The 25044-nt window shown below is 45.5% G+C and overlaps 2 protein-coding genes across 2 annotated transcripts; both read left to right on the top strand.

Moving 5' to 3' along the window:
- The first annotated feature begins 668 nt into the window (after window positions 1-668).
- Window positions 669-10421, top strand: poglut1 (protein O-glucosyltransferase 1). Its single transcript, XM_056301093.1, has 11 exons — window positions 669-744; window positions 1456-1546; window positions 2023-2166; window positions 3735-3870; window positions 4061-4182; window positions 4427-4486; window positions 4987-5086; window positions 6053-6111; window positions 8131-8298; window positions 9916-9972; window positions 10265-10421. Exons 1-11 carry the CDS (start codon window positions 672-674, stop codon window positions 10419-10421), a joined length of 1167 nt encoding a protein of 388 aa, XP_056157068.1. The 5' UTR covers window positions 669-671.
- Window positions 10422-12664: 2243 nt separating this feature from the next.
- Window positions 12665-23603, top strand: timmdc1 (translocase of inner mitochondrial membrane domain containing 1). The gene is made up of 8 exons (XM_056301369.1): window positions 12665-12807; window positions 14126-14478; window positions 14814-14979; window positions 15244-15332; window positions 15584-15651; window positions 18259-18337; window positions 21370-21480; window positions 21986-23603. The coding sequence occupies exons 2-8, from the start codon at window positions 14144-14146 to the stop codon at window positions 22134-22136; spliced, it is 999 nt and encodes a 332-aa protein (XP_056157344.1). The 5' UTR covers window positions 12665-12807; window positions 14126-14143; the 3' UTR covers window positions 22137-23603.
- Window positions 23604-25044: the final 1441 nt, after the last annotated feature.

Below are 25044 nucleotides of genomic sequence, written 5' to 3'. Positions count from 1 at the left end.
TGCTGTCAGGGTCGTGGGGATGCTGCAGCCTAGGAGCCTATCCCAGCAGTCATTAGGCAGCAGGCAGGGAGACACCCTGGACAGGCCGCCAGGCCGTCACAGGGCCGACACACACACACACACACACACACACACACACACACACACACACACACACACACACACACACACACACACACACACACACACACACACACACACACACACACACAAAATCAATGAAATATAAATCTCATACACCAATCATTTTATACACATGCTATAATCCATATGTCTACTGTATTATGACATGTATCTACATGTATTTACAAGGTGCATGTACATGTATGTATACATATGTATGTGCCATGTGTAGTTGACATTAGTAATAACGTGCAATCTTGGCTGTGATATGATTCCTATTTAGCGCTCTATGATACCCGTTGGTAACGCTGGGATTTATCTGCTAATTGCGCACTCTTTGTATAAAACATCTGAACATCATCGGTAAACGTGTATATGTCTATCAGCAATCTCGTGTGAACTCCTAATTTAACCAATACGGCAGCGCCGTGGGTGAATGAATAATTTGCTGCGCGTTACCGTAATAACCGGTCAGACTGAAGCAGCAGCGCACCGATCGGACTCCGGTTCCGGTTAGCCTTGTACAAACGGGGAGATCTGGACAAAAGATGGAGAAGCCGTGGCTTTGGGCTCTATTTCTGCTCTTGCAAACTTGGGATTTGCGCTTGGTCGGCGCATCAGGTAGTAAACCGGGTTTCCTCTGAAAAGAGACTGTTGTTTTGTCGTTGTTGTTGAGAAGGCTGGCAATAGTTTGACACGTAATGATCTTTGACGTTGCCTCGTCCCAAACTTTTGCCGTTCGGGTCATTCATCACCTTGTTAGCGAGCTAGCAGCTTTAGCCTGCGCGTACTGTGTGCAGCGAGCTAGCCCTAGTTCACGATGCAGCTCCTTTATTCCAGAGTGGAGAGCTGCTCGTTTCTGCGCCAGTCTGCGGAGGGAACTTCTCTCTGCTATCTTTTTGTTTGGTTTAGCAAAGTGGTCTGCACCAACATATTTCAGTAAACCTAACAAAATGCACAATAGTGGCTCGTATCTAATTGTGACATTGATCCAGCTAGATGCAGCCTGTGTGAGGTCATCGTTTTCTCGTCCTGGTGTTTTATAAATCGTACTTTTAGATTCAGAAAGATCAAGAATCTCTACCAGTTTCATAGGGGCAGTAAATTAAAGTCTTGAGCCGCAAACGCCAGAGAAGTCCTATTCTCCTCCAGGGAGCTATGGATGACTGCCCACAGGAAACATAAGCTGCCGTCCACTAGATGAGGTCTTCCTTATATTCGTAGTCCTGTCTTTTTTCTGGGATTCAGCGCTGTCCTGTCACTGATTAGGATACACTTGACAGATGGATGTTTCCTCTGGCTGCATACATCATTAAACACGTCTTCTTACAGGCCAACGGTGGCAGAGGTTTCGAGAGAAAATGTCCAAAGCTGTTGAGGAATATGTGCCTTGCAGCCCTGCCAACTGTAGCTGCCATTTAAGGTGGGTTTGATGGCCATGCTTGCCCTTTGCTCTTCTCCGCTGACTAGCTATTACAATAGCAGGCCAGAGAACAGCTGCTTGTTCCAATCAGTACTCTGTATGAGCTGTTTTACATGATTATTGGATATATTTTAGGAGGTTGTATTTTTGGTTAACTATTGCTTATATTTTTTTTCTTGGCTATGCAGCAGTGCTGCATTTACATTGGTAACATTTAGTGTTTCTCCTGTTGCATCTACAGGTTTCATGTACTGATGCATTTATAGTCAAAACACAATTCTCATGCTCCAAGTACCCCTGTTTTCATTATTCACAAAGAGTGCCCGGGATTAAATGCCTATCTAAACAATTTTAAAGGGACACATAAGATGTCATGATTTGACTCCAGCCAACAACGATATATGTGATTCTAGAGGATTGAAGTTTTATTACTACAGTATCAATGGAAATAGCTTTCTCTCCCACCACTTTCTCAGTGTCCTCCAAGATGACTTGCAGCCCTTTAAAGGGGGTGTGTCAGAGGACCTGATGGCAGCGACTATCCGTCGAGGCGTTGGCACACATTACCAGATCATCGGCCACAAATTGTACAGGGAAGACAACTGTATGTTCCCAGCAAGGTAAGAAGACAAATCTAAGACCTGGTGTGAATCTGGTTGATGTCCAAATACCACCTCTAGTCTTTGTACGTAATGTACCGTATACTTGCCTAATAGATAACAGAGAGATGAAGAGCCTGAAACTGGACGGACAACTTATTACTCGGGGAAGCTTTTAATGAAGCAACTTAGAGTCAAGATCCCCCAAAATTCAGGCAGCACATCATGTATACCATCAGAGAGGGGACACTACTCCTTCACCGCTCAATTACCACATTACATCAAGGACACCTTAACACTCTCTTCCCCTTCAAGGACTACTACTACTACTACTTTCAGCTGCTCCGGTTAGGGGTCACCACAGCGGATCATCTGTTTCCATCTCTTCCTGTCTTCTGCATCTTCCTTTGGCACACCAGCCACCTGCATGTCCTCCCTCACCATATCCATAAACCTCCTCTTTGGCCTTCTTCTTTTCCTCTTCCCTGGCAGCTCCATATTCAGCATCCTTCCCCCAATATACCCAACATCTGTCCTCCACACATGTCCAACCCATCTCAATCTTGCCTCTCTTGCTTTGTCTCCAAACCATCCAACCTGAGCTGTCCCTCTAATGTACTCGTTCCTAATCCTGTCCTTCTTCGTCACTCCCAATGAAAATCTTAGCATCTTCAACTCTGCCACCTCCAGCTCCACCTCCTGTCTTTTCGTCTGTGTCTCCGGACATTCTGACCATATTATAGTCCACTGAGCTCACAGGCAGAAACTAAAATCAGCTAAATCTGCTTTTAGTTTGTCAAAACCGTGGACCACTGGAGCCATAGAGGAACTACAGAGCTGCATTCACTTTCAGATTGGATGGTTTTAGAGACATAACTAGTTTTGTGGCTGGGTACACAGACACTGTGAGGTTATACATCTGATTTTATGATGACAACTGTATTCCTACAAATACTTGGGTTGAAGACGAGTCCTGGTGCACAGCAGAACTCTAACACCTTCATCAGGCAAAACAGAAGACCTAAAGGAGTTTGGATAAAACTCTCAAGTGAGAGGCCAAATTTGAGCTTTAGAAAGGGAAGCTGGCAAAAGGTGCCCTGATAAGCTGAGAACTGGTTTTTCAGCTACTGACTCTTCAACGTGGAAGAGCCCCCGGGAAATCATTAACTACTAAAAAAGAAAAAAAACTCTCTGTGGACAACCCACAGATGATTAATGATCTCAATGAATTCTGCTCAAGAACATATAAAAGTTTTGTCTATGTCCATGTAACTTTAGCATCCCACCAAAACGCATTCCTAGTGAGTGCGAACATACTTGGCAGTCGGTAAACCTCAGCTATAACTTCCAAGTATGGGTTTGTTGGGCTGAAGGCCAACTTTAGCACCCTCTCTGGCACAGCTTTCACTCTTATTTGAATCCCTATTTCTTCTAAGTTTTCATCGCTTAAACGATTTGTCCCTGAGTTATGTGACTTACAAACCCAGGGTTAAAAAATACTGGGTGGTTGCACTCCTTTATGTATTTGATGTGTTGTTGATGAGACATCATTTTTTTCATGCTATTTTTCCTATGACCTCTGTTTTTAGGTGCAGTGGGGTAGAGCACTTTATCCTGGAGTTTATTGGCAAGTTGCCGGACATGGAAATGGTGATCAATGTGAGGGACTACCCTCAGGTCCCCGGCTGGGTGCAGCCCGTCATACCCGTATTCTCTTTCAGTAAGGTTAGATTCTGGCCAATAGGATGTGTATTATATACATGCATATACACACAGATGATGACAACAAAACGATACCAAGGAGTGAATTGTGTGTGTGTGCATGTGTTTCCTTGCATGGTTGTGTGTGTTTTTGCATGCTAATGTGTGTGTGTGTGTGTGTGTGTGTTTACGTGCACGTGCGTGCTTTAAGCAGACGGCAGACTACCAGGACATCATGTACCCTGCATGGACGTTTTGGGAGGGCGGCCCCGCTGTGTGGCCCATATACCCAAAGGGACTGGGAAGATGGGACCTGATGAGGGATGACCTTAAAAAGTAAGGCTCACCTCTGCAGAGGGAAGGAGCACACAAGGAAAAATGCTTTGTTAGCTATATCACATGCATGCATATAGCTATTCTCAAAAACACAAAAAATGATGGAAAAAGACAAAATAATTCACTTTAATAGCAGAAATATGACTTCTCAAACTGAAACTTGCAGCAACTAACAACTCAGGCAAGTTTAAATTTGAGTTTTGCTGCGTATGTTTTGTGCTCTGCTGATGATGTGTTCTGCTAGGTCCGCTGCCCAGTGGCCATGGACGAGGAAAGATTCTAAAGGATTCTTCCGAGGATCCAGGTCGGTCTCAAGGGAGTAAATAAGCTGTCCCCAGCAGTATAGCCACCTTTACTCAGTCCACATTTTCGGTTCAGCTTTCTGGTTAAAACAGTCAGCGGCACTACTGCAAAGTACAGCATAGGCTGTGTATGAGGTCATTACATATACAGAATAATGCAGTTAAGGGCCTTGCTTTAAATAAGACCCATTAAGCTGTTCAGATGAGTTATGTAAAAACACTACTTCTTTCATAAAAACAGCATATTCTGACTAGTAATCATTTGAAGTGCTCCCTCCAAACCATGCCCTTAACGTGTTGCTGCATGCAAGTCTCCCTCCTGTTTAAACGGTTAAAACCCCAGCCAGGATTCTTGTTGCATCAGTTTGAGTCAAAATGTTTAGCTTGAGAATTACCGCTCCTTTTTGTTTTTTTCCCCCTCGGGAGAACACGAACCCACATCACCCCAACACCCCCTCTCCAGTTATATTTCTAAAGTCATTCTGCCATGTTTGTCTGACAGGACGAGTCCGGAACGGGACCCACTGATACTGCTCTCCAGGGAGGCCCCCGACCTGGTGGATGCCGAGTACACCAAGAATCAGGCCTGGAAGTCTGAGAAGGTCAGTCAGTTAATAACCTCTTCATCAATTTGTTCTTCAGTTCAGGTTCCCTTGAACCTGAACTGGACCAGTGAGTGTGTGAGGTTTATGTACTTGGGGTAATTTGAATAATCCCCTGTAACCTTTATGAAGAGGAAAGCTTGGTAGACTCACTTTAAAATGCTTTATTTCAATTAACTAACCTTTATAACACATGTGCCATTTACCTTTTGTGGCATGGTAGGGTGTCCGGGTACCATAGCAGTCTATTCTGTTGCCTACCAACATGGGGATCACCGGTTTGAATCCCCATGTTACCTCCGGCTTGGTCGGGCATCCCTACAGACACAATTGGCTGTGAGTGGGAAGCCGGATGTGGGTACATATCCTGGTTGCTGCACTAGCGCCTCCTCCGGTCAGTTGGGGCGCCTGTTCGGGGGGGAGGGGGAACTGGGGGGGGGAGAGCATGATCCTCCCACACGCTACGTCCCCCTGGCGAAACTCCTCACTGTCAGGTGAAAAGAAGCAGCTGGTGACTCCACATGTATTGGCGGAGGCATGTGGTAGTCTGCAGCCCTCCCCGGATCGGCAGAGGGTGTGGAGCAGCGGTCAGGGGGGGGAAAAAATCCACCCATGGTACCACATGTGAAGCAAAAAAGCAAACGCTTACAATAATTTGCAAATGATGTCACATCTAATAATGGTCACTTGTTGACTGTTCATTTCATTGTGGTGTTCAGGTCTTGCAGTGCAGACAATATGCATGCTCTATCTTCACCTCCGTTGGAGTCTTTATGGATGTAAATGACCGAAATGTGACCCTAAAACATTCCAGATATGCTCATGAGGTCAGCTGTAGAAAAGGCAAAGTACAGAAACACTGCAGAGGTTCACCAAGGAACCAGGGCTACTACCTCCGTGCCGTATTTCCTCCACCTCGTTCATGTTGCTCGCTTACTGATGGAAACGGGGTTTGTTCGTTCTCAGGACACACTAGGAAGGCCCCCAGCCAAGGAAATCCCACTGGTGGACCACTGCAAATACAAGTAAGCTTGAGTTCAATGCACGCACAATGGTTTATGTGTAGTTTGCAAGGGGCAAAGGTAATGGAGAGTAAGATGGTTTAACTTGAAATCACGAGTTAATTTGATATTGTCTCTGCATATCGTTGTTAAGCTGCAAAACAATACTGAGATGCATTACATACAGCAAATGGTCTGCCGTATTAAGGTGAAGTTACATGGTCTAAGTGATAGATGGGTGGGTAAAAACCTGCATTTCGTTTAGGGACATCTCTGCTTTGCATCGTGGTGTTTTGTATACTCACTGACGTGGTCTGTATTAAGTCTCACCTTGTGCTTTACTTTTGTCTGGATGCTTTGAGATACACGGTCTCTCAGGACCTGCTCCTCTGAAGCCCCTCTACTGTTTTTTTGGATCAGGGATTCAAATTGGATGATTGAAACTCATTTTGGGTGGCACAGCGCGGTCGCCCCACAGCAAGAAGGTCCTGGGTTCGAGCCCCGGAGTAGTCCAACCTTTGGGGTTGTCCCGGGTCATCCTCTGTGTGGAGTTTGCATGTTCTCCCCATGTCTGCGTGGGTTTCCTCCGGGTGCTCCGGTTTCCTCCCACAGTCAAAGACATGTAGGTCAGGTGAATTGGCCGTACTAAATTGTCCCTAGGTGTGAATATGTGTGTCTGAAAAGTGGCTCTTGATAGGCACCAGCGGATTTGCTTTCTTCTGTAGGTGCAGCAGTTTATTTGCTGTTTTTTTTTAGGAGTTTAAAGGTCAGTATATGGCTTCAATCACAGCTTCAGGTTTAAGAGGCTTCACGTTAAAAATGCAGTGATGGTGACACATCAGTAACGAAACCCGATCTTTTCCATCGACCCCTCCTGCACACGTTACATAAGACTTATTGGGTCGTGTGATCGAATGAACTGTGGATGAGCTTGATATTCACGGCTCACTTCGCACACATGGTTTTGGCCTCACTGACTAGTTCCAGTCCTCTGAATATCCTTTTGTAGTCCTCTCACCTCAGAGAGATAAAACGGCTGATCCTCATCCCTCTTTTTTAACCCGTGACCCATTGCTAATGTACAGCATCGCTGGTCTGATGATGTTGGTAGCTTTACCGTTCACCATTGTGGTCCTTCAAGTGTGGTAGCAACAGGACCGTGTTGCCAGATTCAGCCATATCATGGGACACAAAGGAAAAGACCCCATAATGGTGCGGTTGTCTCTGGGGGTCTGGTGTGTTTATTTGAGATGGTCAGGGGCCGTCACCAGAGACACCACAGGGCCAGCCTATAGCAGCTACTCATCATGGGAGACGCTTGTTTATTTCCTGCTTAACAACCAGAGTATTACAGGTGGGAGCTGAGAGCTGGGATGGCCTTGTGTTAGTCAGGTTTGTTCCCAGTCTGAGAGTTTGATCCCGTTTGTGGAGTTCTCAAAGTGTTTTTGAGCAAGGCATTTAAACTCCACTTGCTCCACACCAGCAGGCTGACCCAGAATCCCAATCTGGAGGGCAGAAAGAGGTTCCTCTACTGAGAATTAATAAGTTATACCACATCAGGGCGTTCAGGTGGCATGGCGGTCTATTCCGTTGCCTACCAACACGGGGATCGTCGGTTTGAATCCCCGTGTCACCTCTGGCTTGGTTGGGTGTCCCTACAAACACAATTGGCCGTGTTTGCAGGTGGGAAGCCAACTTTGGGTGTGTGTCCTGGTCGCTACACTAGCACCTTCTCTGGTTGGTCGGGGCGCCTGTTCGTGGAGGAGGGGCAACTGGGGGGAATAGCGTGATCCTCCCACGTGCTACGTCCCCCCGGGGAAACTCCTCACTGTCAGGTGAAAAGAAGCAGCTGGTGATGCCACATGTATCAAAGGAGGAGACATGTGGTAGTCTGCAGCCCGCCCCAGATCGGCGGAGGGGGTGAAGCAGTGACCGGGACGGCTTGAAAAAGTGGGGTAATTGGCCGGATAAAATTGGGGGAACCCCCCCCCCCCAAAAAAAAAATCACCTAACTTGCTCTCTCCACTACCCTCTCCCACACAGATACCTGTTCAATTTCCGCGGTGTGGCGGCCAGTTTCCGCCTCAAGCACCTCTTCCTGTGTGGTTCGCTGGTGTTCCACGTTGGTGACGAGTGGCAAGAGTTTTTCTACCGACAGCTCCGGCCCTGGGTTCACTACATACCGGTCAAACAGGACCTCTCCGATGTCAGGTACCTTGATGCTCTTGGTTTTAATCTCATGAGTGAAGTTTAAGGACAGACACAGGCAGCCATGTGCTGCTGGGCGCCAGGAGAATGGACGTTTTCCTTCCAGTCTATCCACTGCATCAGGTTATTTCACAAATTTAATGCACCATCAACCAAAGAGGATGAGAATCAGTGAAATAAGCCGGTGTTGTGACTGGTTGGAAGAAAAACCTGTGCGCTCTTGGTGGTCAATAGAAGGTGGTTGTCCATGTGTCCCCACTTAATGTCCAATGATCAAGTAACATGACTCCAGACTTTACATAGTGGTTCAATTCACGTTGTTAGTTTGATCCGTTTGATGGGATTTCTGATTGGCAAGGTGGTAGATTATATCATTCAAGATTCAAGAACTTGGGCGTCCGGGTGGCGTGGCGGTCTATTCTATTGCCTACCAACACGGGGATCGCTGGTTCAAATCCCCGTGTTACCTCCGGCTTGGTCGGACGCCCCTACAGACACAATGGGCCGTGTCTGCAGGTGGGAAGCCAGATGTGGGTGTGTGTCCTGGTCGCTGCATTAGCGCCTCCTCTGGTAAGTCGGAGCACCTGTTCAGGGGGAGGGAGAACTGGGGGGGAATATCCTCCCACGCGCCACGTCCCCCTGGTGAAACTCCTCACTGTCAGGTGAAAAGAAGCGGCTGGCGACTCCACATGTATTGGAGGAGGCATGTGGTAGTCTGTAGCCCTCCCCGGATCGGCAGAGGGGGTGGAGCAGTGACCAAGACGGCTCGGAAAATAGGGTAATTGGCCAAGCACAATTGGGGAGAAAAGGGGGGGGAAATCCCCCCCCCCAAAAAAAAGATTCAATTGTTTTACTGTCATTATGCAAGCACAACGAAATTTCAGGTAAAAAAATATGAATTATAATCATATAATTGAAATCTCACAGGTTTAAATCTGGATCATGGCTTGGTTTTTTACCACACCCTCTCTCTTCTGCACTCCATGTCTCTCTCCATCGAGCTGATAATACAGAGATGCTGTGGGTTAATTGTACATAAACATATGTCCTGTGTCAGCTTGGGTGCAAGGTCTTTTTTTCTTTTTTTTTTTGCATCTGTATAACATTTGTTTACTAGAATAACCTAGCTGGAGGAGTAAATGGGTTTGGCGGTGGGATGAGAAGGTTGAATCTTCTGAGAAACTCCGAATAAAAGCCTTAACCCTGCTCCTTCTTACCTTCTAAGGGTACCAAACAGCCTGTCACACCACAGCTGCTCACAACACTCCCAGCAAGGACGGCCGAATCAGTTGGACAGCAAAATATTGCAAAGATTGCTTTCAAATGGCAGCAGTTATGGCTGAGCATTGGAGAGAGAGGGGGAAAAATATATATATATATATTGCATTCTGCTCCATTCAGAGAAGCACACTGGAAAGTTACACAGAACATTTTGCTCCAACACATAATAGAAAATTCTTGCATTTAATAACAACAACTACTAAATAACATCATGAAGGATCTGCATCTCAGTCGAAGTTCCTAATGTGATCAGCCTTCAGTTGTCCCTGCATATTAGATGAATGTTAGCTTTCCTTACATGCGGTGATGTTTTTCTTTCTTTTTGTTTTTTTTTTCAAGAGAGCTGCTACAGTTTGTAAAAGAAAACGATGCTGTCGCATGGGAGATCGCCGTAAGGTAAGAGATTTGAAGCCCGTTTTATGATTTATTATGATAGAGCTCTTGTACACGTCCACCATTTCTCCATGATAATGAATAATAAGTGAAGAGAGAGACATTTGGGGTTATGTCATCTACGTTATTGTAGTTATGACTGCATATTAAGTGGTTGGCTCATACGTATGCAGATGCACACAAGTTGGGTAACCTCGCCGTTGCCAGTATTGAATTCTGTTTCACCACCATACCTTCTATACCTCCCCCATCTCTTTCACTCGTCCTCACCCACTCTCTCCCTCGACCCCTGCAGGGGTCAGAAATTCATCCTGGATCACTTGCACATGGAGGACGTGTCCTGCTACTGGGAGACGCTTCTCATCGAGTTCAGCCGTCTGCTGCAGTACAAACCCAAGAGAAGGAGCAACTACAACCAGATCATCCACAGACCAAGCAGGACGGAACTGTAAACAAAGAACAAAAACAAAAAAAGGGAATCCTCTTTCTTCCGAGTGCAGATGTAGTGAAGAGAAATGAATGTAATCGCCTTGCCACGTCAACAACACGCAAGTAATTCACAATATTGTGTCTCAATGTGGACACGTCGCTGAGTGAAATCACACAACACGTTTTTCTTATGTGATGTAGGGACTATAGTAGTAATAATGCTGGTGGGTTTAGTCTGGGAATGTTATTTTAGATGTTCTATTATCATGTTGATCGTCTTGGTTTTGATCACTATTACCAGCACGTTGCACGGTGAAATTTCTTTAGTTCAGTTTCGACACTCTCGTTTTTTATATCTTAGATTATTTTTTATATATTTTTCTGCTTTAAAAAAAAAGTAGGCCAAATTGTGTGTATTTCCAGAAATGAAACAACATTAATTTGGGGGGCAGAAATATTAATGTAGCAGATTTATCCATACAGATGTTCATTCATACTGTTCACATGCAAAGTAGAGAACATTACCTTGCCTCTCCTGAAACACTAACTTCATCTTACCAGGGATTTACTTGAGTGTTAACAGTTTAAAAAAAAAGAAACCCAAAAAAACAAAAACAAAACACTTTTCCTATAAAATCCCCAAGAAGAACCAAAGCTGCCCAATAACCATATGCAGCTGCATCAGTTTGGGGTCGGATTTTGTGGTTTTATCACATGTTGAGTCCACCCATGTGGTATCGTGGAACATCTAGCTCAAATCCTAGTTTCGATTACTTGAATTTCATCATAGCAGCTTTCACCTGTACAAGTGTGCGGTCATTTTTGAAAATCATTTTGGCAACATTTTATTTCATAGAGATGATAGTGGCGCAAGTACTATCTGTGATGTCTGAGGTCAGGCTGCAACCACTTGATAAGAGCCTGTAGCTAATGAAAGAATTTAGCCAAAGGCCAAATCTGGTCATCCAGACCACATGTACAATGTGTTTTCAAAGCAATTCAGTTTTTCTATACATTTTTCCCCCCATCTTGTACACAGGTGTTAAGTAACTTCAGTGGAGAATATAGATGAAATCTCAAGCTATTTTTGCCCTATAATTTTGAGCAGATTTGCAAAGACTGCATTGCTCTGTCCTGCAATTGCATTCAAATGGTTATTTATATGACTGGTGTGTAAATTTGTGTTTTTGGTGCATCCCTACCAATGTTGGCTAACAGCTGCACTCTAGTGAACATCTGTTTATCCCATTATATCTTAAACACTCCTGACACAACCTGATGCTTTCACCTTGCTAAAAGTGACATCTGAGGAATATTGACTTTTGTAGATCATGTGATTATGCCATATATTTGACATTAGCATTGCCACACTGCCCTCTAGTGAACAGCTGGGAAAACTTCCACAAACGTGTGTTCTGTTGCCACTTTCCACTGCTTTAACACAACAAACCATTTACGTATGCCAAGTGTCAACGTGCATATTATGGTGCACTTCGCCTTATGCTGTTGAGCTTAAAACACTAAGTAATGATCAGAAGTCATGTATACACTGTACACTAAGTGCCGACAGAAAGCAATAATGAATCAATAAAACCTTCTAACTGTGTTATTCTGACCTGCAGAGGTTCCAAGAAACATGCATCACTCTGATCATCTTACCTTCTTAAACCCAATTTGTCTTAGAGTTGGACATAGGGAGTTGTATTACAGCGATGTTGAATACGTTCTAGTATTCACCTTATACTGTTAAGATTTAGCACATTCTCACTTAAACAACCATGTCATTTGTACTGTTTATTGTAATGAGATGTTCTTTAGATAAGGTACTGTATTGTATTTTGACAAAAAAAAAAAGAAGCTGCGATCTACCTGGTTTAAAACCAGCCTTCATATCATGGTTCCAGCTTGCACAGCAGTATTTTCTATCATTAAACTGTTGAGTTGTTCCAAGATTTTGTCTTTCTAGTCATTATTTAATCAAACACCCCTTCATCACTCTTTCATAGCCTCTGTGCAATGTTTCAGTTTTAAACGTGATAATAATGGGGGGGGGGCGAACTGGGTCTGAACTGAGTTTATATTTCAAGAATACAACTTTATATCATTTCGATTAGTCAAACTTTATAATTGATAATACTCTGAATTGCCTGGTTTCAATATCATTAGACGAGATGGTTCGGTCCTCCACAGATAGATGGCGCTGTCTTTACACGACGAACGATAACGCTATCGCTTGTTAAGGTCGGAGGTCACCACAAGGACGGTACGTTAGAATGGCAGGAGTCGGATGCCGCCGAGGGACGTTACTTTAGTGCCACAGTTCAGTTGTTGAACTGCGGTTATGTGTTAGCGTTGCTGCGGCTCGTACAGCGAACTGTTCGTTGTAAAAGTTAGACGCGCTTCCCGCCGGTAAGTTGTCCTATAAACCCTGACAGCGGGCTAGTAAGCCAAGCTAACGTGAGCAGTACGGCACTGTACTGCCCATGCGCGGTTCTGGTGGCAAGTTCTTTACATACATGTGCAGCCGGCCTCAAGAAGAGCCACAGTGCGTTTATCATACTTGTCATTGTGTGTTTGAAAGTAAGCTTTTACAAGGAATCGGTTGTCATGGCAGCACGTATCCCGCTTGAGTGTGTTTAGGGAAAATCGGGATAGAAGACCCAAGTTGTAGTAAGATATATATATATGGATTTATAAGGTATGTAAAGAACGTGAAGGAGGATGCCAAGTAGCGTCCAGGTGGCGACCATCATTACCATGGAGACCTGGGAGGAGGACAGACTACGCATGCACACGGGGGACACTCACATCACACCATTCACATACACGGCAGAAGAGAAAGTAGAGGACATCATTCAGAGAGAGAGAGAAAAGACATGTGAGAGGAGAAAACAGCTTTATTAATTTATACTCTATAATCTCGTCGGCAGAACAGTGCTTGGTAAATTCACTGAGACAGAAACCCACCCGCCATGCAGTTCAGGTCGTGAAGTGCTCAATTTAAAGGCAACTAATTGCAGGCTAAGGCAAAAAGACAAGTTTTAAGCTTGGATTTAAAGGAATCAACAGACAGATTGTCTGATGGCAGCAGGCAGGTTATTCCGCAAGAACGGGGCCAATGGGAAAAGGCTCTGCCACCAGCTGAATTTTTAACTTTGGGTGCACACAGCCCTGCATTTTGAGAACAGAGAGTTCGAGATGGAATGTACTGTTTAAGGAGATCAGGCAGGTATGATGGGGCAAACCCATTTAGGATTTAATAAGTCAGCAGAAGCACCTTGAAGTCTGATATAATATAGATAGGAAGCCAATGAAGGGAGGCAAGAATTTGTGTAATATCAAATCTTCTAGTTTTAGTTAGGAATCATCTAGCTGCAGTATTTTGAACCATCTGAAGATTTAGTACTAGCATGTGGCAGACCTGAAAACAGAACATTATAGTAATCAAGTCTGGGTGGAACAAATGGACAGGAAAGACTGAATTTTAGCTATGTTATGTATGTGAAAAAAGGCACGCTTGGTGTTTTATTTAATGTGCTCCCCTGTAATTCTTGCAGGTATGCTCAGTGCTTCGATAGGTCAGATTCATCAAACAACTGTTGATCTGTACAGTATCTCAAGCAGTGGTTTTAAAATCTTGAGGTTATTTATTTTGACGGATGGATTATAGGCAGAAGCAGCAAATGCAGCAACCCATTGCCATGTGTTTCATGCCTCTCCACTGCAGCCTTGCGCCAGCTGAAGCATGATGCATCCTGAGCGACCCAGAGCTGACTTGGCCCTGTGGAGACAGCAAGCAGATTTATCCCCCCAGGGCACTCAAAGCACCGGACTACTGCAGGGTCTCATCCAGTTCGCCAAGCACCCCTCCTTCTACTTCCTGCTCCCCAGGGTCCTTGCAGCAGATGTGGCTGCTGCCCAGCCTGCACAGTTACCCTTACTCTCCCCCTCCTCCTCTGACACCACCACCGATACCCCCGTTCCACCTATTTCCACCCCCACTACTTTACCAAAGCAAATCATCAAGCCAGTACTCCGGGATACTGGATGGGAGCGGATCAAGGACCTCTTTGACAGAGAGTTAGTGTTTCTGTGATCTATTCAGAACCTTTTTGTCTATTAACTAATTAATCTATTTGTCGATTAACTTCTGTTGAATGCTCTTCTGCCACTTTCTATCAACCCTATTTGGTCTCATGGTGTTCTTTCAGCCCAACACAACTAGATGCTTTATCTTTAAAGGCTGGACATTGTAAAATAAATTAATGGGTGGATGGGCCATTTGTAGTCATAGATGTCGCCAACTCATGTTATTACAATTGCTTTCTGTGTTGGTCAACACATAATATATCCTTCATTGTGTATAAGAATGGAAATGAGTTGAGCAAACCCGTTTCTATCCCACCTCCCTATAGTGAGACACTTAAATACCCGGAGGAGCTGACCAACGTGATTAAGAGTGGTGCAGCCGCTGCGCTTATCGGGTTGGTCTACGGAGGCATGCCAGCAGCTCGCCATGCCAGGCAGAGGTACATTCAACTCCACCAGGCAGAAATCTACACCAGCCGTGTGGACGCCGTGGTAAGTTGGCGAGTGTTGGGGGATGGTAAGTGTCTGCAGAGGTGCTTGTGTTCAAAATATCAGCTTCTTCACTTGGTTTGTATTAATAAGTGTTTCTCTGGAGGCTGTGATAATAGCCTCCAGCTTCCATATGTGACTGTGTGAAACTGAAGCTTCTTGAGAGAAAAGTCCATGTGTAGCTAGTTGGATTTTAATGGGTAAATACAGGTCTTTATAAAAGAGTAGCTAATGGCTTTGTGGCACTGCCTTTTCTGTCTGTCTCAGCGCTCGGCCCATAATGCAGCCATCCGTGGTTTTGTGAGATACGGCTGGCGGTGGAGCTGGAGAGTGGCTGCGTTTGTCACCTTGTTCAAGTGAGCATTAAATACTCCTCCAAATATGACCCGGATAAATGGTAGATAAGTTGGACTTGTTTGAAAGTGTGCACAGAATCAGAGTGAGCCCTTAACGCTGTTACAAATGAATAGAAAATCACATTCTGCTAATGTTCATAAACACTGATAATGCCATTGGGGGAAAAAATGAAGAAATTCACAATGCTCCCTCTTTCCCCCGTCTCTGTTTGTTTCCTTTCAATCTTTCCAATCTTTCCCCCCCTCTCCAGTTCCATCAGCACAGGGTTGTCTGTGTACAGAGACGAGTACAGCCTCAGCCATTATGTTGCAGCAGGAGGTGAGTCACATGGGGTTTCAGTGGAGGTGAACCACACATGTTTGTTGTCTGCAGTTTCACATTTGTTGTTGATTCTGCTGTGTCATAGACAGATCTGTCTTGAAAAGTCTTGTGTTTTTATGTTGATTTTTAAAACGTCCCCTTTTAAAAGAAGTGTGGGTGTGTACTGGTATTGGTTTATATATACACTCAGTGGTCACCCTATTAGGCATACCAGCCTATGAACAGTCTGCTCCCTCAGACAGTGAATCATTTGACTGTCTCATTATAAAGCATGTAGACAGGGTCTAGACATCTAGTTACTGTTAGACCAGCACCTAGTACTGTTTGACTAAATTAAATATTTGAATGAAAGAGAGATAGAGAGAGAGAGCGAGAGAGAGAGAGAGAGAGAGAGAGAGACGTGATCTAAAAGACTTGGGTTGTGGTATAATCATTGGTGCCAGACGTGGTGGTTCCAGCCTCTCATAAAGGGCCGCCTTCTTGGGCTTTTTAGCACTGCTCCAGTGTCTAAAAATGGCAGAGAATGGTGAGTGGAACAAAAACATCCGGTCAGCCTTGGCTTGCTCGGCACTAATGGCGCTTTTTTCCTGCATGGTACCGACTCGACACAACAAATTGCACCCGGCCTGTCGGACAGTACTGGTGCCGTGAGTCTGTTTATAAACAAACATAGTATTATGTTAATCATGTTGTCATATTGCTTGTTATTATTACTAATGCTATACAAGTCGGATTTAGCACCGTGGCGCCATCGGCACAGGTTGCTTGTTTTTAATTGCCGGAATGTCTCATACTGACAAATGCCGGTTCAGTCGGTTTGCGTAAAATCAAACCGGTTTAATCTCGTGCACCGAACCGGACCGGCAAACCGGAAACTGGTCTACTCCATAATATTAAATGAGTAGGACCAGTGTGACATCATCAAGTCGCGACCAAAATCCCCTTGGAGAATTTCCAGCACCTTGTTGAATCCATGCATCAAAGATTTCAGCTCGTTCTGAGGGCAAAAGAGGGTTCTGCCCTGGTAGGAGGTAGGTGTAACTAATACAGTGACCAGAGTTTACAGTGAATTGTGGGTACACAGTTATAACCCAGGACTTCCAGTTTTATAAATAGACACATTTAATGAATAACTGGAGAAACACCTTCTGATGAAGCTTGAAATAATCCACCTGAGATTACGAAACATAATTAAGTTGTAAATAGTGTATCACAAGTTTGAATGAAGCAATGGGTGGGTAGGCTTGGGTGCCAAACTTGATATTCCCCCCTTTTTTTTTCTTCCCAGTCGTACCCAGCCAATTACCTCACTCTTCCGAGCCGTCCCGGTCATTGCTCCACGCCCTCTGCCGATCCGGGGAGGGCTGCAGACTACCACATGCCTCCTCTGATACATGTGGAGTCGCCAGCTGCCTCTTTTCACCTGACAGTGAGGAGTTTCGCCAGGGGGGTGTGGCACGTGGGAGGATCACGCTATTTCCCCCAGTTCCCCCTCCCCCTCGAACACGCGCCCCGACCGACCGGAGGAGGCGCCAGTGCAGCGACCAGGACACACACCTACATCCGGCTTTCCACCCGCAGACACGGCCAACTGTGTCTGCAGGGATGCCTGATGAAGCTGGAGGCAACACGGGAATTCGAACCAGCGATCCCGTGTTGGTAGGCAATGGAATAGACTGCCATGCCACCCGGACGCCCCGAACTCGATACTTTTAAGGGTACCAACCAATTACATCGGTACTACTGAGTACCTACTCACGTTAGATCAATTGGTGCCAAATTTCAGTACTTTGAGAGCGGTTTGTGTTGTGAATTAAATTAAATCTATATAAAATTCTTTATGAGCCTTTTGAACCCCCCCCCCCTTGTTTACTGCTTGTTGCAAGTGCGCATCTGGCTGAGAGAGTATACGTTAGAGGAAAAGAGAGCAAGTGAGCGTACGGTCCAATCCCAATTCCCCCACCTGGCCCTACCCCTATTTTTGGAGCGCCCTCTACTGGGTAGTAGCCCTCAGAACGGAGCTATAAGGGGTAGAGTTTGAAATCTTTACCTAGGAAATGGGATGCCCCTCGTGACGTCATCACCATCATCGTTGTGTCTGCTGCCCTTTGTGTAATGGTGTCGGTTCAAATGTGAATGGTACCCGACCCTAACGGTGGGTCAAATTTGTCAAGACATTGTTTGGACGTGGAGCTCCCCCTTATGAGAGGACAGGAGACTGTTTATCACTGCCTCAAAGTTACTCATAACTAAACTCATCTAAGGAATATATCTGTTTGTTTGTTTTTTTTTTGGCCTTGTTCAAGCCGGTTTCAAGGGAGACTGCCATCAGATGTTAATCTGAATGATGCCCCTTTGGCCAAGCACAGCTGATCCAACATACCTTTCAGACTATAAAGATGCACACGATGGCAAACAAAACAAATTCGAGCATTTTGAGAGAAGTTTCCATTTTGAAAATGCAACAGTAATAATTATGAACCGTTTTATAATGCCTCGTAACCATCAAAATGTATTTTCCTTTTATTTATATTTTAATAGTACGAGTTGTTATTTGAATAAAATGTTTTTTTTTTTTTGTGTTTTTTTTGTATGTGTGAGCAGCAGTGACTGGAGGCCTTTTCCGACTCAACCTGGGGCTGATGGGAATGATTGGAGGGACAGTCATAGGAGCAGTCTTGGGGTAAGAAACACTGACCCGTTTTCAGCTTATTCTACATTGCACTATCCAGTCCACCCAACAGTAACTGGAAATACAGGAGTTTAACCAGTGACCCCAAACACTCCAAATGAGTGTTTCAGTGCCATACCTGCCATCGAGATCAGTTTATTTCTCTCAGCCACGAACTGTCTGATGAAAATGATTATGATCATGCACCAGACAACATTAATCAGCATTTTGTTTAATATCTCACATGTTTAAGTGTTTCCTTAATACCAGAACAAATCAAAAAACATCTCTGTGTATCTTCACCGTACCTTCATGTCTGTAGGATGAAACTACATCTAGGACAGAATATCGAGTGAACACTTGGACGGAGCGATGTGCTCGTGAGCCCCTCATCCGTGCGCGGGGCAAGCGCAGTGAACACTCTGGCGGCCAGCTGCGCTCCTCCCAGCAACCCTCTGTTCCCCAGCTGCACCCCTACTCGCACCCCTCCCCCTCCCCCACCCCCACCTCCCATACTGGGTGCCAGAGGGACTCATGTGCACCACAGAGGACCGTGTTCTGGGTACTAGAGCAGGGAGGCGGGCCAAGGCAACAGCTGCCCCCCTCTGTCTGCACTCTCAGCCTCTCGTCTCCATCTAGCACAGTCTGGTTTTGACTCAACTTGCACTCCTGCTCCTCCCCTCTCTCCTGTCTGCATTAATTTCTTGGGTTTTGTACCGAAGCATCCCCCACCTCCCATTAATTTGTTATCCCCTCTGACACACCTCTATTTGTGTCAAAGCTTGCCTTTTCTCTTTGTCCTGCTGTTCCTCCCCTCTTGCCAGCCTTTGCCGCTGTCCTCTCGAGAGCCAATAACAGGTTCGAACCCCGATTGCACAATTAAGACTGAGCATGAGGTGTTTGACGCCGTAACAGACTGGACAGGCCAGTTCTGATTGTCTCTGTGATCCTGGCTCAGTTGGCTCAGTCTGAGTCTTTCCCACTCTTCCTCCCCCTCTCTCCTCTGCCGTTGGCTTGCGCACGGGCGCAGCCTCCACCTCCCTCTCCATCTCCCTGTCTGCCCCAGTGGCCAGCCACCTGGAGCGTTTGATGTGTGCAAACAGCCCAAGCCCCGGCTCTGCCAGGTGCAGAAGGGACAGAATAGAAAGTGGGCGGCTAATCGGAAAGCACATCACGCTCCAGATCTCGCCCCCTAAACCCCCCTGTCCGTGCACCCTGCCCTGGCACAGGGCGGAGGTGTGAGAGGAAGTGAGGTGGAGTGGTTTGGGCTGCAAGAGAGGGTTGGATTTGGTCAAATACGGCTGGGAGGAGCTGAGAACAAAACAATTCATAAGCCAGAGTATTTTCTAATGAGTACTCTGTGGAAGGTAGACGTGACGAATGCTACTGCCTTGACGTTAAACTACAATCTTGACTCAGCTTTGAGTTATCAGCCCTGCCCACTTTGAGGAGGAGGCAGAAAAGCTGCACCAGCGGTGCGAGGAGCACTTTTTCCGGATAAACGTGAGGAAGACAAAGGAGCTCCTCATAGACTTCCAGAGGGAAGCTGACCCTGTCTCAAAGGAGAGGTTGTGGAGAGGGCTAGCAGTTACAAGTATCTCGGGAGCATCATCGACAGTGGGCTGACCCTCAAGACAACACACAAACCGTCTTCAAAAATTGCCAGCAGTGGGTCTACCTCCTACAGAGGGTGAGACATCTTAACGTAGACCCTCCCTTCCTGCGTAGCTTCTACATCTGCCATGTAGAGCGCTCCTCACCTTTTCTTTTCTGGCTTGATATGAGAGGCTCCCAGAGACCAACAGGCCATCTGCAGAGGGTGATCTCCTTGGGGTCCCAGCTCTGAGGGGGGGCAGTGCTCAACCCTCCATCAGCTCTATGACCAGAGGGGTGGTGAAGAAAGCAAATAAGATCACTTTCAGATCATGCCCTCTGGTGGGCGATATGTTGCCCTTGTATTCAAAACAAACAGGGACTGGGCCAGTTTCATCCCCATTGCTATTAGGTTTCTTAACAAATCCAACCCCCGTGAACCCCCTCTCCCGCTCCACCTGGAAGAACTAGACCTGTTGTGCCAACAGCCCCCCCATACACACACAAACGCACACTCACACACACACACTCCCAAAATGGGTAGAACGCATTGCTTTTCTTTTTCAAATAATTTCTGCTTTTACTGTGGTGTTATGTATTTATTTCGTTGTCTGTATGTGGTGTACTGACCTTAGCAAAATGAATTTTCCTTGTGGACAACAAAGAACATCTATCTATTTAGTTTTGTGACAGCCGTGATTAAGTGGTGCAGGAGAAGTTTTACAGGTCTGCCTATCCCAAGTAAACCAGCTCGGCAAGAAGACTATAGAAATGACTGAATGAAGTAAATTTGCAAAATCCAGAGAATGTCTGGATATCTGGCCACTTACCCCACTCTTCCGAGCCGTCCCGGTTGTTGCTCCACCCCCTCCGGCGATCTGAGGAGGGCTGCAGACTACCACATGCCTCCCCCGATACATGTGGAGTCGCCAGCCGCTTCTTTTCACCTGACAGTGAGAAGTTTCGCCAGGGGGACGCAGCACGTGAGACGATCACGCTGTTCCCCCCCAGTGACACCCCCCCCCCCCGGTAACAGGTGCCCCCGACTGACCAGAGGAGGCGCTAATGCATCAGCCAGGACACATACCCACATCCGGCTTCCCACCCGCAGACACGGCCAACTGTGTCTGTAGGGACGCCCAACCAAGCCGGAGGCAACACGGGGATTCGATCTGACGATCCCTGTGTTGGTAGGCAACGGAATAGACCGCCACGCCACCCGGACGCCAAATCCAGAAAATGTTTTAATTACCCTCTTTAAGAGTCCCTCATTAATGCATGTGGCAGAATGACTGTGCTCAGAATACAACTGTAGTATGTTTGAATACATTGTTTTTGTTGTGTACCTTGCATGCATGTATGCTCAATATTAGTTTTCGAGGCCTTATTCCAATGGGCTTTTGCAGACAGTATGTTTGCACATCATTGACGTGAGCTGACTTCCTGTTCAGGTTTCCTACTGGTGCCTTGATCATTAGCATGCAGAATATGGCAGGAGAACCATTCCAAGACAGGAGGAGGAGAGAACGCAGAGAACTCTATGAGCTCAAACTGGCTGAATGGTACGTTTGCATGTTTTCACACGTAATATCCACACGAGCCACAAGTACACCTCAAGAACCTCTTGGTTGTTCTCTTATACCTTGTAATTTCTGAGCACTCGTCTCACTGGGTAACAACACTTACGGCACAAACTTACCTTAATAATGGGCAGCGTAGCTCAGGAGGTAGAGCGGGTCGTCTAGTAATCGGAAGGTCGCTGGTTTGACCCCTGGCTCCTGCGGGAGAGCATGTGAAAGTGTCCTTGAGCAAGACACTGAACCCCTAACTGCTCCTGATGAGCAGGTTGGCACCTTGGATGGCAGCCTCCACCATCTGTGTGTGAATGGGTGAATATGAGGCATACACTGTAAAGCACTTTGAGTGGTCAGTAGACTAGAAAAGTGCTATATAAGTGCAGTCCATTTACCATTTATATCACATTTGAGAAGCCTGTCTTTAATTTTGATTGTTATGTTGTGAATTTCTGTTATTAGCCAATGACTTAACTCTCGTTGTACCACTAAGGACGGCACGCATGCAGTTGACCGAAGATCTGATCGGTGATTTGGACGTCAGTAACCAGTCTGACCAAACTGAAGAGGACATGAAGAGGATCGAGGAGCTGCTCAGCTTACCACCAAACGAGACCGTGGCCCAGGACAACAACAGCCAATGACGGACGCCACAATACAGTCTGAGGGACCATAGACAAAAGGCATCCTCAAACGTGGACATTGATTGTGGGACTTCCCGTATACCCGTTTAAGTTAGGTGATGAAAAAAGACTTTACCTCATACTGTCTTTTATTGAGTGGAAACCACGTTGACTGAAAACTAAGAGAGACCCTCCATTCCTTCAACCACCGCCACCATGGTGTTGAGTCTTCAGCATCACCCACAGTCGCTTCAGTGGAGCTGAAGGCTGATTGTACCGGGCAGCCTCCAGGTCTCATTGCTTGTTAAACTGAGCATGTGAAGCAAAGCGCTGATGAAGAACGCTGCGTTGCGTGAACTTCCTCTGCATAAAAGAACATAAAAAAAACCTGTCTGTTATTGAATGTAACCTATATTAGTATTTATGGTGTTACTTCACTGTCAAAGATGTGTTGTTGACATTGTTATTTGTTCAGCAAACAACAAAATCATGTGCAAAGGTGTAGCTTTTGGTCCAGCCCTCAGAGATGATATTGCCACAGTTAAAAGTGTAGGGCCAAATTTAAAATCATAGCTAAACTTTAGTCGGGGGAGGATACCAGAAGCCCATTTTTAATCATTAAAATACTTATTAAGTGATTTGAGCAGCATTAAGAAGAAAGTAATGAGTTGGAGTCTCTGAGAAAAACATCTTGTACTTGGTATCAGCTCCCACCCACATTCTGTGGATTGGGATTAAAAAAAAACAAGATTGGACAACAGGAAGAGCTCAGATCAGTGACGATATCCCATAGCACAGATATTTAAGTGACATTTAAGTGCCATTTGACAGTGGAAAGTAGATACTGACAGGAAAGATAAGAGTTTGTTGCATTAGTAAACCATTTACTATGCTTGTAGCGAGTTTAAAAGCAGGCGTTGGTGCACGTTATTTACGGATTTACAACTTCTGAAGTGTTGATGTCATCGGATCAAGTCTTAAGGAATATTCCCAATAGCATACAATGTGGGAAAACAAAAGTAAATCAGAGCAAATAAGAAATATACCGTTTCCTGCAAGGAAGTCCTGCATGCTCATGTGCTGTGCAAGTTTCGCCTGAAAACATTACAAAATATTACAATCCAGATAATAGATAAATGCCTCTCACAACCTTCTTTATTCTCTTCCTCGGGGCTGGGGTGGATGTCAACATAAATGCATTTCTAATGTGTCTGTATGTGTTGCCTACCTCTCAACACTGGCCCTATGTGAATGGAGTGTGGATGACAATAAAGCCACGAGTCATTACAGATGTATTAAACATGTGACATTTAAAGCACTTACACTTTCAGAAAGCAGATGGTGTCGTCGCCGTTTTGCTGAAACTCACAGCTTTGCACAGGAAATGGGCTTTGGCCGCAGAAGTGTTGCACTTGGGACGAGATGGTCATTCTAAACATCTGTTGTCTTGACAGTCCTCCGCTGTTCTTACCACCTAGATGGTTTAAAGGCAAGTTCATTAAACCATATTTTTAATTATAAACCAAGTTGTCAGTGTTTTTTTTTTCCATACACATTTTACGTGCAGGTGCATCTTTAGGTTTGCTGTGCCATGCGTGAGGACACACGTGCAGGGCGGTGCATTGTCTTTTTTTTAATCCCTCCATCTCTGTGTCTGCAGCGGGCCGCTGACGCTGCCTCCCGGGCTTTTCAGCAACTAGGTCAAACACAGCCGTGGCCCCTGGTGTAAACAAGATGTGACACAGCAACAGCTGGGGCTCGGGATGTGCAAGTGAGTTGTGACGAGCAGATGACGCCGACAGGAAAACAGGCACCGAAGAAGAATCCTGTGGCTTCCGACGCACGCTGGTCTCACGCTGGTCTCTCACGCCTGGCCCTGGGAGATGCATTGTTTAAAAAAAAAAAAAACACACACAAAAATCAGGTAATCTTGTGAACCACTGTTGGGTACTCGGTGTAGATGTCGTGCGACTATGAAAATTAGACAATTTTTTGTTTGTTCTTTGCATTTGTTATTGAGCGATAAGCTTTGATTGTGACCCAAAACCAGCACTTTTGGATTGTCTTGAATATTTGTATAAGATGTGCTCTCAGATCGGAGTAAGATTTTCTCCAGTCTTCAAATGACGTTTACTAGTACATAAATAGGCTTACAGTGACACCTACTGGTCACGCGTTGTAACAGCAACGCTTAAAACAGGTAGGCAGTTTTTTTTATGGCATCATTGGGCAAAAAAATCCACAATAGCCTTTCAGCATGTTGTAATTCAAGGGGTCTGAGAGGAAACTAGACTCCTGCACCTCCTCTTGGCTCTGTATTCAGGCTTGAAACAAGGCTAGGTCAAAACCCAGTACATGGCTGGACCGTGTATGGTCAATGTTCGAAATTGTGGACAATGTGTTACAGAGATGGTCAGTGGTACTGTCTGTGGTGTGGATTCCTGAATATTTTATGTTCATCTGCAGTTTTCTGCCGTGTGGTTTTTAAGGGAGTTGTTCCTTATCCGATGCGAGGATCTAAGAACAGGATGTTGTGTTGCTGTAAAGCCCCTTGAGGCAAATTTGTAATTTGTGGTATTTGGGCTATACAAATAAAACTGACTTGACTTAAAGTGTCTTGAAGTAGCATATCACATGACATGGTTAAACTAGGCTCGAGAACCGTCCCCTAGACACGTGTGACACTATCTCTTCAGCACAAGTTAATGACGTATTATACATAAAAATGTTACTTATTAACTTTTAGAAAGTAAATTTATAATGGGGCAGCACGGCGGTCCAGTGGTTAGCACTGTTGCCTCACAGCAGAAAGGTCCTGGGTTCGAACCCCAGGCCGTCCCAGGGTCCCTTCGGTGTGGCGTTTGCATGTTCTTCCCGTGTGTGGTGGGTTTTCTCCGGGTTTCCTCCCACCATCAAAACGACATGCATG

This window comes from Lampris incognitus, chromosome 21 (assembly GCF_029633865.1).
Source record: "Lampris incognitus isolate fLamInc1 chromosome 21, fLamInc1.hap2, whole genome shotgun sequence".
NCBI lineage: Eukaryota > Metazoa > Chordata > Actinopteri > Lampriformes > Lampridae > Lampris > Lampris incognitus.
The sequence above is the reverse complement of the archived record's forward strand: the minus strand, read 5'-3'. Positions and strand labels throughout refer to the sequence as shown.